This window comes from Trachymyrmex septentrionalis, unplaced genomic scaffold, assembly GCF_001594115.1.
Source record: "Trachymyrmex septentrionalis isolate Tsep2-gDNA-1 unplaced genomic scaffold, Tsep1.0 scaffold66, whole genome shotgun sequence".
NCBI classification, from domain to species: domain Eukaryota; kingdom Metazoa; phylum Arthropoda; class Insecta; order Hymenoptera; family Formicidae; genus Trachymyrmex; species Trachymyrmex septentrionalis.
In genome coordinates, this window is record NW_017305843.1 from 719904 (window position 1) to 733003 (window position 13100).

Sequence of the window (13100 nt, forward strand, 5' to 3'; positions counted from 1 at the left end):
CAATTATAGAATATCAGTTGCATATTGGCAAGTATTAATATTGTATACGCGATATTATCGCCTATTAAACAGAAATAATTATTTTATAATTATAGAGAGAAAGAGAGACAGAGAGAAACAATAATCATTACAACAATTCCTATTGATTCAATTATCTCATATTACCAAACTCAATTCATAGATCGCGAGATTCAATATTCAATTACATTTGAATAGGATAGAGATCTTTTTCTATTATTGTTAAAAAAATATGTAAATATATCAAAGATATTTCTTCACAGCACGTACTATAATATGATATATCAATAAATTTTTGTTACATACATATTATATCGGAATTAATTAATCATAATAATCAATTAATATATTTAATCTCATAAACTTAATATTATACAATATTAGATTATATTGTAATAATTTAATTATAATTTTAACAACTAAAATGGAACCAGATTAGTTTCATCCTGGTTACAAACTTCCGCGTCTTTAAAGTTTGAAAATCGCGCTTAATTAAAAGTCAATGATTTAATTTACGATGCATCAACGTGCCACAGAATAATGTAACTCCTTTCTAATGCAAACGCCGTATAATGTTCTTTGACGCACGAGGTTTTCATAGTCGTTTTGCAAACGAATACAAATCTTATTGTCAACTAACCCGTTACTTGTTTTAATTGTATTCCGTACTTGCTACGCATTTCTTACTCTTTTTTTCTTAATTTGGTTTGCATCGTTTCTTCTGCGACGCCCATTTGCCTTGTTATTTTGCAAATGAGATGCAGCGCCGAGAACGAAGGATCAGAAGTGTAACTAAGACTTACGAAACGTTTTTACCCTGGTGATAACGGATAACCTTTCAGGAAAAAATGTAAAAGTACTAGATTACTATTTTACAAAGTTTTTATTAATTTGAGTGTTTAATAATAGATTCTTATATACTCTTAAATTTTTAAACATTATTATTTATCCTTTGCACAATTTGTTATACATTTTACAAAATGAATTAAGACATTAAGAGAGAGAGAGAGAGAGAGAGAGAGAGAGAGAGAGAGAGAAGAAAGTTCTTTTAAAAAATGATATAGTAAATGTAAATATATAAATATGATGAACATATTCAAGTTAATAGAGTTTGATAATTACCAATGAGTGAACACTGAATATTAAGAGAGCAAGTACGTCGATAAATGTCTCATCTACTTTTTCTACCAATCCTCTTTCTTCAACGAGTCTCTCAGGCGTCTAGTATAGCGGTATGATAACGAGGAATTATCGGTTGGTTCTCGACCCATCTGTTTTTCCCAGGCTAGGTTTAATTACCTTTAAAATCGGGCAGCATCGCCGGCAAATGGCTTCGCGTTTCAAGCCCACTTTATCCTAGAGTACCATTAAGCACTCGGTGTCCTAACGACAGCGTCGTAATTAGAGAAGCCATCCCTGACCTCTCCGCTGTCTTCTTCTGTTCTCACCAGCTTTTTCTCTTTTTTTCTCTCGTCCACCTTCCCTCTTTTTTCCCCTTGCCACATTCTCTTCTCTTTGGAAAAAAGAACAAGAAGCTAAAAAGAAACTGGTAACCAAAGCCTTCGCGATCGCGCGCACGATCTTTTCATCCGATTTGAGGAATTTCCTTTAAGAATGGAATTCGAGAAGCGACGATAGCCTATGATCGCGCGAGACGTGTGCGTTTGAATACAAAATGCACGATAAAACGATGTCATGTATGACAATGGGCATAGTTTGTCGTCGATAAAAAGGTAGAAAATGTGAAAAATGCGCCATACAAAAATAACACGGAGTTTAGAAAACATGAAAGAATTTTCTATTTTGTCATTCATAATGTTATCGTGCTCCTTTTGCAATTATTGCTCCATCGTAGTTGTCGACTTTAATTTTAAATTATTCATTTTATAATTAGTGTTTCTTGACTCACAGTGTATATATTATTTGATTAAAGACGTTTTGCATCAATTTGTCACAAACATCTTAACATTTTAATTTTTTAATTAAATAAGAGGAATCCTATATTCTGTTAAAGCGGATTTTAGCGCTTAAATAATACTGTGTGGACTACATATTTGATTCTGCAAATCGTGCGCCATCTTTTTTAGTCTTGAAAATCAATCATGAGCAGAACCAGAGTATTAAATCACTTATCAAGCAATTTAATAATTTTCGATGCTAATAAGCATAAAAAATTATTAAATTGTTTTTATAAGAATATTACAATAATATAATCAGATATTAATGAGAATTTTAAATTTGCGAATAATTTATTGGGAAAAATATTGCCTCAATAACCGGGATTCAAACCCGGATCTCTTGTATTTCTTGCAGACGTCCTCACCATTCGATCACCGAGGTAATATTTGTCAATTTAATAAATGATATTACTACTCTAGTTCTGCACATAATTCCATTTCGAGATCAAAATAGATTTCGGCGCGCGGTTTGTAAAATCAGATATGTATATATAAATTTATAAATATTTAACCCTCTGCTGCATAGTATCCTGTATAAAAGACACGTTTTCCACTACAGTTTTTGTATGTTTTTACATATTTGATAATTTACTATTATCACGTATTAAGTGTCGTTTATGTTCTTACGACATGTGTGTATATATGAATAACAAAAATATATAATTATTTTGCATTAATTATAAATTAGAAACAAAAAGTCAATCAAAAGTAACTTTTTTTTATAAAAAATTCATGTTAGAATGAAAATGATAATAAACATACCTTCCAAATCTTTATATTAATGTTTTTAAATTTACATGCTGATTTCAAATTTACATTTATAATTGGCAAATTTAAAATGGCAGATTAAATAGCGTCAAAATGACTATTAAGATGTTGAAGTCTATACCTTCTTTAATAAAACTTTACATATACAGGATGTCCCGAATTTAAATGTCTAAATTTCGGGAAAAAAGAACGTGCAGAGAATCGATAAATTAAGAAAAAAAAATTCTGCAGAGATATGCTCGTTTTGCTTTGTTTTGGTTTGAAAAAAAATCGTAAAAAAGACAAAACGTAGTTTTCATTTTTGTACTCTCTTATTACTTATTTACGTTGTATTAATTTACTTGATTAATGTAGATATTGTTCAAAATATTTGCCTCTTGCAGCAATGCATCTAGTACGGACAGTTCGTGTTGCAGCCAAACACTGATCTGGCGATATTTGATGCATTGTAGCCTCGATTCGATTTCTCAATTATTCTCTTGAATTGACTGGCGACGAATAAACTTCCTGCTTCAGAACTCTCTACACTAAGAAGTCCAGTGGTGTCAAATCAGGTGATCGGGTAGTCAAGATACTACTCCTCCACGTTCAATCTATCATCGTGGATAATGTCTGTCTAGCCAAGCTCGGAGTAGTTCTGCCATAATCAGAGTGGCTAAGGTATTACTCCTTCACGTGATTTCTTTGATTATTTTTGAAGAAGACATCCTGTAGCAAGGATTGAAATAAGGTTTCAACTCGATGGATGTCCAGCTCATTATGGCAGAACTACATTAAGCAAGTGAATAAATATAATGTAAAGAAATGAGAAAATACAAAAATGAAAACTACATTTTGTTTTTTTTTTTGCGATTTTTTTCCAAAACAAAGCAAAAATGAGCATATCTCTATAGGACTTTTTTTCTTAGTTTATCAATTTTCTACACGTTCTCGGAGCTTAGACATTTAAATTCGGAATAGGTTGTATATAAATAAGATAAATAAATGCAGAAATAATTAGGGCGACAAAATAAGATGAAATCACCCTTTATACGTATATAGAACAATTTTTGGTTTTTTTTTTCTATGTCTCAAAATCTATTCAAAATATCAAAAAAAGTATTATATAAAAGTTTTATAATAAAAATTATATCTCTATTTAACATTATAACAAATTATATCTCTATTTACATTAGCAACATTATAAAAAAATTTTTTTTAATCTTCTTTAATCTTTTTTAATTTTCATCTCTTTGCAACCGTTTGTAGGAAAAAATATCTATTGCATATCTTCCACCATTATCCATTATTTTTTAAATTTTGATCCAATTTGTAATCCCAAAACCCCTATATAATTAAAATTCAGTAAAACACGTTTAATAAAAAAATTTATGCAATAAAGGGTTAAGCTAAGACCCGCTTTGATATAAGATTTCTCTTATTCGATTAGATTTATTTCCATCTCTCTGCCCAAATTCATATCATAATTATTTTAATTTTCTATTATCATATTAATTAACGCAATTAGAGCATTAATTAAGTTTTTTCAAACATAAAATCTCTGTGAAAAATGTAACATATATTCATAATTTTATTGTATTTTATTATATACTTAAATATGTAATTAAAATATTTCATAAAGATAATTTTGATATTGTTGTGATATATTGTTGTCTTAGGATGCGGTTCACATGGCGCTGCAAAAGCTTCGAAACGTTGATTGACCAATCGCAAGAAAGAATTTTACTAATTGATCAATCAAAAAATCCTTCGAAGCATTTGTAGCATCAAATAGACTGTAACCATAGAAATATACGAAGGAATAGAAAATATCATTGGGCTTGTACATCGTCAAAGAAATAGCATTGAACAATGGAGTAATTTCATGCATTAACCAACCGTGCAATTGTGCCAGTTTGTGCGTTACACTGGAGCTACATATGTATAACTATATATGTATATAGAGAATTCCGACTTCAATTGCAGGGTTTGTTCTCGAGAATTACGTTCCGCGAACCTCTCTTCGTTGGCGGACCCGGAAACACGACCGGTTTGGAGCGACTTCCGGTGAGGACTGGATTTAAGGGCTGCATCCGGCATTTGGAGGCGAACGAGCACCATTATCGCTTCCCATTGGCCCCGCAGGGCGATGCCGCGAATGGATTCGACATCGGTGAGTACCGCATCGCGACGTAACATCCGGTTTCGGCATTTCGAGCCGAAGTTTCCTAATCGTCGAACTCTCGTGATCGGTTCCGAACAAGGATTGAAGTAGTTTCAGCAGCGATTCTATGTCGATATTGAATTTATTTTTTTACCCTTTCTAATGCCGACTATATAACATATAATCGTAATAATTTTCATAAAGTATATGGAAATTTAAAAATACGAAAAAACAGCATAGTAAAATGTATATTAATAGATTAGTATATAGTTTTAAGATTTAGTTTAAGATTTATTGTTATTCAAAACGTTTTTCGCAATATTACAATTACACTTCTCACCAGTGAAGTGCGCGATATGCGAAGGTTTGAGCCACTTAGAGAATCTGTTCCCACCAACGAAAAAAAGGAAGAATATATTTGGAGTTAAATCGAGCGGGCGTTGGAGGATTTGCCAACTAAATTCATGTGACACCTGTTGTCCGTTTGCCGATATAGCTGCTAATTCGGTCACTCGGTAGCGCTCCATCGCGCATTTTGACCGATCATGTCGTAGATGCAAGACAGCTAATTAGAGTTCATAGTTATTAATTGTTTTAAATATTTTAGCTCTGGTCCTACGTCAACTTTGCAGCTGTCGTGCGACGGAGAATAAATAATAATAATAAATCTCTACACACACACACACACACACACACACACACACACACACACACACACACACACACACACACGGGCGCGCAAGTCGTCTTTTATTATTTCGTTGTTTGCACGATAATAAATGATGTACCAGACTCATATTAAATGTCGCATTCTCTTTTTTACAACTAGTGATAATTTATTAGAAGGAAATTCGCGTTGCACTGTTATATGAGTTATGAGTTTGCTTATGTCAACTGTTTATGAGAAATGCATGTACAGACTTTTCCACTCTACAAAGATGATTATGTATTCAATTAAAATGACTTCAATACACGACGGTTAAATAGCATACTCGTCATATTGATGTTAGAATTTCATTTTGACTATATTTTATACGATAGACTATGTTTTATACCAAGCCCAAAACAGCATCGTATAAATAATCCAAATTTAAATACTCTAAGTTCAATTACTCGTATTTCTTACACGATAATAAAAATTTACGAATGTGATAAAATAGAACGGAGCATAATAACAAGTTAACTAAAAAAGCAAAGTAAAAAGAATGCGCTAACAAAAACAGATAGTGAAACATAATTCATTAAATGTAAGTTAAAATATTAAAAATAGTTTAAATTCATTAAGTATCATAAATTGAAATATAAAATTTGATTAAGAAATAAAAGCGGTCAAGCTGGATCATAACGCTGAAAACAGTTCCATGTAAATCTATATACCTACCACAGTTCTAATTCTGTAAATTGCGCGCCGAAATTATTTTCAATCTTGAAATGTAGTAAGAACTAGAATAGTAATAAACACAAATTAAACCGCTTAACCTTAATTTCATAGTTGTTTATGTTATGCATATCGCGGTCTTTAAAATGCTATTTTAGTCAAATCTAATACGTTTGTAAATATAGAGTCATTCAATTTTAGCATATTTTTAGCTAATAACAGTTTTAAAAGGGAACAGAAACAGTTCATTTTTATATTTCTTTGATATTTAAAAAATACAGTATGTGTGTGTGTGTGTGTGTGTGTGTGTGTGTGTGTGTGTGCGTGTGTGTGTGTGTGTGTTAAAAACATAATAATATAAAAAATATAATAAAAATTATAATTTTTTATTTAATCATATAAACTATTATAAACAATCCCGTTTCTAATCTTAAAATTATTATTCTTTCATTTACAAAGTTGAAATTGACTTTTCCCAAATATTTGATTTTTTTTCAATATCTTCAACTTATAATAAATTAAATTCAAACAATTGTGTATTCTGTATATTTGAATAACTGTTATATCGTTTTTATCCGCAATAAAAAATGATTCTTGAATAGATTAAACTATCTCTACGTCCACATAGTTTCTATTTTTATAAAGTTATAGATTATCGAATTTTTGTTTAAACAAATCCGAAAGAGCGATGTTCGAGTAATAGACATGCTCTGTTTAATTACATCGGAGATACTACAATTGTAAGATAACTTTTTTTTGTCAGTGAAAAGCGAAGCAGAAATCACTGTGTCAGCCAAGACTATGATTATCGCGAGTAATTATCGTTATCATTACCCGAGTGTCGGTAATTAATTGTCAACATTTAGGGGAAGTCGCGTAGATACGACTATGCAACAGCTGCTTTGTATGTCGCATTAATTACCTCTGAATAATGGGCATCTGCCTGGGTATTTATATCACGACGCAGCCAACCAAATGTTATCTCTATTTTGTAATATCGAGCGTGTCATTGTTCATAATATGTGCAGAACGTAATTTAGATAGGTATATCATATGTAGTTGGACATATCCAAACTATCAATCACGCGACAGATGCGATATTAATATCGGTAAACATTATTATGATAATAAAAATAATAATAAAGCGCAAATTTTTGTCCACAAGATACAAGAAAAAGCATTTGCTTTAAAATGGAGAAATAAAGTAAAAGTACATTTCACATTTTGCATGAATAATTTCATTTAATCTTATAATGTTTATATAAAATATTTCATACCCGTAAAAACTATATATATTGCTAAGTATTATAGATTTCCCCTTCCTTGAAGCAAAATTTAGTATTTCCGTTTGTACATAATGTACATAATACCGTACAGGTGTAGTATATTAAAATCGGATGAAACGCATCCGCGAGCATAATCGGTTATGTACGGTTAATCAAATATATCGCACACATGAAATACGGTCTTCAATGTGTAATATTAATTATCAAAGATTAATCGATATTAATCGAGGCATTATTACGCAAATTTGCAAAATACTAATTGCCAAATTGGAACTTATTTTTATTTATAATTTATATGTTAATGTGTATAAACATTGTACATAATTCATATAGATATTTAATTCAAGCATATTACATGTATTTATAAAAGATGTACTTATAATTTATTATTATGTTTATGACAGTTTTATTATATTTTGAGACATAATAAGACAAATATTAGACAAAATGATATTAGAAACTGTTATTGCATAGAAATGTATAAAATTGAAGAATTATTCCAAAAACAAATTCATCATTTCTATTATAAATATGAATTGGAAAATGTGGAAAATATTAACATCCTATAATTTAATACACGGGAAATAATGTCCAATTTTTTAATAACATCAATTCATAAGATAAACGTTATTTCATAATTATTATACTTCATTATTTTTCATCTACAACTATCGATTTGTTACAACATATCTTGCATGAGATAGATGAAAGGAGTTAAACCGAAAGTTCTGCTTTCTCTTACTTTCTGATTGGGTCTACGGTTGCCGTATGAGAAGACCCATGAAAAGATAACACCGTTTAGATTGGAAAACTTCGCCCAGGATTCGAACATTCTGGCACTCACGGGAACGAATAACCTGCAGAAAGTAAAAATCGTCCGGGTCATTCATTATCACGAGATCGACACTGGTTCAATCTTTTCTCGAGTGCGTTTCGATTCGGATCTTTATCTTTATGAGAATAATTTCAGTCCATTGTTAATCTTTATATTCCAGTTTACGCAACTTCTTTTTCTGTTTAAAATCAGTAACAAATATTGTAAATGTAAAACAATTATTTAAATATGATAAATAATTAAAATAAACATAAGCGACACAGTTTAAAAAGAAAAAAACTTTATTTATTTATTTTATATAATTGAAAATATATAGGGTGTGCGTTTCAGAAATATGTCGTCAAACTTTAACAATAGGATGAAAGTTGTATAAACGTGAGTCCGGAAACGTTTAATTTCAATATTATACATATTTTTATGTATAATATATTCAGACATGCTTCGCATTAACAATCATGTCTGTAGATAACAGCTTATATAGCACTTAATATGCATATACTATATAACCAGGAATTCTTATTCCTTAATCAATAATAAATTCCAACTTCTTAACAAATCGTATAGAAAGTATTTCTTAAAGCTAATCATATGCATATGACAGCACATGTAGGGCAAAAAATGAGATCAAACTCGGAACTCGTCGATTATTAATCGACCATGCAATGAATGAAACCATGTGTAGCTCTACATAAACAAAGGTCTTAAGATGTTCTTATAAATAAAAATCCATGAACGGAAGGTAAATAAAAAAATAATCCACAAGACATCAATGCAAGGGACGTATTGATGCGGAAGGAAATCATTTCCAGCAATTTTTTTAATAAATAGTTCTTACTAAAGTCTGTTGTAAATAAAAAATATTTATAATTCGAAAAGAAACATTTCTGGATTCACATTCATATGATTTTTTTCATCTCTTTATAGTGAATAGAATATATCTTTTTATATAGATAAAACTATATAGAGATAAAACTTTAGACAATCTATAATTCCCAAACAAATTCGTAAGAGAATTCTATTTATAATTTTGCGTATCGAATAAAATAGAAAACATTTGAAAAAAAGAGATAAAATTCACATATATATACAATAGATACCAGAATATACAATCATATTTAGAATATATGACATATGTATCACACACACAAAATTAGAAGTAGAATTTTATCTTGAATTCGATCCCGAATTATAAATCGTTTAAAATGGGCTTAAGTAAATAAAAAATTAAAACAAAAATTTTGGTTTTTTATTTATTTATATTTTATAGAAAATATATTTTATTCATTAATTTTAATAAATATTAAAATTAATAGATTAAGAAAAATATTTAAGTTATTAACATACATGTACGTTAATAACTTAAAAATTTGTTTTTTTTTGCCATTATTAAAATTATAAATGAGACAAATAATCAATTAATTTGTAATTATTATTTAATAAATTGCTGATTGAAAGACTGGAATCGGAGAATTTATAGCTTTTTTTCTAATTTAATTTAAGCCTTTAGTTACGTAACAATACTTAAAAAAATCTAATTATAAGCAATAATTTGTTTTGCAATGGTAGCACAAATACGAAATTTTACGGAAATATTAATAGTAACATAAAAGAACATACAACATTAAATCTATATCTCGCAATGGGGACGGAGAATTGTGTATTTCCGGCCGGTTGTCCCATCATGTCGTAAAGCCCAACATCGAGTGTTGTATCATCGTCGACGTCGCGTGGACGCGCGCAAAAAAATTTCCTCGTCAATGCTCGTGCACGCTAAATGATATCGTCGAAAATACGATGAGGCGGAAGAGATTGATACTTCTCCACTTCGATAAATCGGACGCGACGGCCTGTCGAGGCGCAAGTGATTTTATTGGTTTTATCTCGCGCGCAGTCGAGTCGAGTCGAATCGAGTCGGCCTCGATCCGATTTTCACTCGTGTAACTCTTGATTTTGCACTCCGCCGGAACTTTTATTAAATCGCCTGATTTATTGTCGTTCCAGAGGAGTGCACGGCCGACAGGTGCAGTAAGGTGCCGTGTTCCCACGGTGGAAAATGCCTGACAACCGGAGGCGACACGGCTGTCTGTCTCTGCCCGCTCGGCTACACGGGCGATCTCTGCGAAACCCGAGTGGATCTACAGGTAACCAAATCAATTTCAAAGGAATTATAAGCACGAACAATCACCAAGCTTAAAGAAATAAGAATGGTGTTACGAAATCTACTGATAATACAAAGCTTCAAAGTATTTCTTCCATATTACGCTACAATTTAGCATAATCCAATGAAATTATTCAAAAATCACTTGCTAAAAGCATGAAAACAGTTTATTTATTTAATTCATTACGAATAATTTATAAATTGTATTGTGTTTTGTTTTTAATTTATTTTAATAATTCACATCAAATTATTTAACTAAACAAAAATCCAGCACTAAAGATCCAGCTTCAACCGTTATAAGTTTTATTTCTTATTGGTTGTATATTCACATGTATAACGATCCAATAAGATTCTTATTGTTTATTTTGACAATTTTTATATTTCTGTAGATAACACTTTTGTAGATACACTGAATACACTATTAAAATTTAAATTTAAATTGCTCGAATTTTACTTATGCAATCATTTTTCTTATATGAAGCATTTACATCTTATTAGCATAGCGCATATTTATTATTAAACATTATTAAGAATGGATAAAAATCTTAATTAAAAAATGTGACTATTATAGGACTGATTGTAGATAAGACGGATAAGAAAATAGATATGCATGATTTAAAGGGAAGAAAACAGATAAGACAATTATAAAATTCATTCTTTCTTATTACGTTACAAATAGAAAGCAAATGCAAATTACTATATGATTCGCTCTTAAACTTGTTATTGACGTGAATATAGACATTTGTGGTCTTAATTTAAGTTTTAGCAATTTTCGAGTACCTCGAATGAATATTGCAAGATGCCGTTTGCATGCTAATAATACATTCACTGCAATGTATTTCTGTCGGAGAGGGATTTAGAGATGTTTTTATCTGACACGTTTTATGTGTTTCCGGATTTATTTAACGCATATATTTCTTGCACACGATAATGCCAATTTTTTTTAATGATTTTTACGACGCAATAAAATTCTACATAAATTGATAGAAAATTGAAAATAAGATTAAAAATTATTTTTTTAAAAAGCAAGATAAAGAGTATTTATTAGATATTTCCAAAAATGTATTTTTAATTGGGACCGTTTGAAAAGACAGCAAATTATAAATTGTATCATTCAATAAATCTAAACATAATTTGTAACAAAATGTTACGATAATATCATGTATTTTAGCTTATTCATTTTACTATCACATCATGATTTTTCTGTCTATATACACATACACATACGGTCTAGCGTATATTGTATAAAGTTTAGTGATATACGAATTTCTCTCTATTTAGGAATTCACACATCAATCATATCATGTAATAATTAAATTCGTGGACAGAAATCGAATCTAAAAATTTTTTTATTATCCATATCTACGCGATTAGTTAAAAGCATCTTAATATAACTTTAATTTAAAAAATGCTTTTCAAAGAACATGTTTCAAAACTCATAAGAATATACAACTTGGACCGCTTCCTTGTACGTGGGAATTGTATCTATATTTGCAGATACACAGACAGCGAACGTGTTTACATCATATCAGACATGACGTTGTTATGCCATCACGTTACGAGATTTAATGGATTATACGCAGCTTACTCTAATCTAAGATCCGATTATATCGATAGAGTACGAATCGAATAAGCTTGACTTAAGCATCAGTTGTCTCTTTCTAGATTAAATTGTCTCTTTCTAGATTAAATTCATATCTATCGTGAATGAAAAAAATGCATTTAATTCTTTCATAATTTCTTAGCAGTCCTTTTTTGACAAGAATATCGCAAGAACTGAAATGGTAAATGAAATGAGCTTATTCGAAAGGAGAGAGAGGGGAGAATTGAGTATATTAAAATTGTAAAGGAATTTAAGTAAATGAATTAGTTTGCCTTTTTAGGCTGTTAAAGTTAGATGCTAACAGTCTGTTAAGCACCAAAATTTTATCGCAGCAGTGACTGATTGCCAGTCTCTACTTTTTACACTCATAAAAAAGATTTACGTGTATTTATAATTTTAAACTGCTTGGAAAAATTTATTTTGATTTACAGGAAATTTCTAATATAAAAAATTTACAACAATGCAACGGCATTCATGACATTAAAATAGTTTGTATTATTATATTTTATTCAAAGATTGTCTCATTATTTCCGCATGAAATACCGTGGCCACTCTATTCCGTTTAAAAAGCCGCCCTAGGATATGCATTATTCCGCTGCGTTAATGTATTGTCGCAAAATGCGACGCGACATACGAGAATCGATCGCGTCCACTCGCTTCGCAAATGACGCGTTTATCCGCGCAATAAGCGGGCGGCTACGAGTAATTAACATCCGCGCCGCTAATGAGGCGGCTTAAACGAATAGAAAGGTATAATTCGCGCACCAATATACACGTGCACATATACATATATAATACATATATAAAAATACTTTAGACCGAACAATGTTTATTGAAATCCTCGCGATTTATATCAGTTGGCTTAATCGAGCGAACGTCGCCACATTTGCCGGAAGTCACCGTGTGCGGTTCGCCCGCGCGTGTGCACGGTTTCTCGTGGATTATGCGCGGTT

General features: G+C 30.6%; 1 protein-coding gene across 2 annotated transcripts in view; it reads left to right on the forward strand.

Annotated features, from left to right (window-relative positions):
- Positions 1 to 13100, forward strand: part of LOC108753140 (pikachurin) — a 138131-nt gene that overhangs the window by 108809 nt on the left and 16222 nt on the right. For both annotated transcript variants that reach the window (XM_018494482.1, XM_018494483.1), the window contains 2 exons: positions 4710 to 4896; positions 10388 to 10527. In XM_018494482.1, coding sequence (XP_018349984.1) covers positions 4710 to 4896; positions 10388 to 10527 — 327 coding nt within the window. The remainder of the gene's footprint in view (positions 1 to 4709; positions 4897 to 10387; positions 10528 to 13100) is intronic.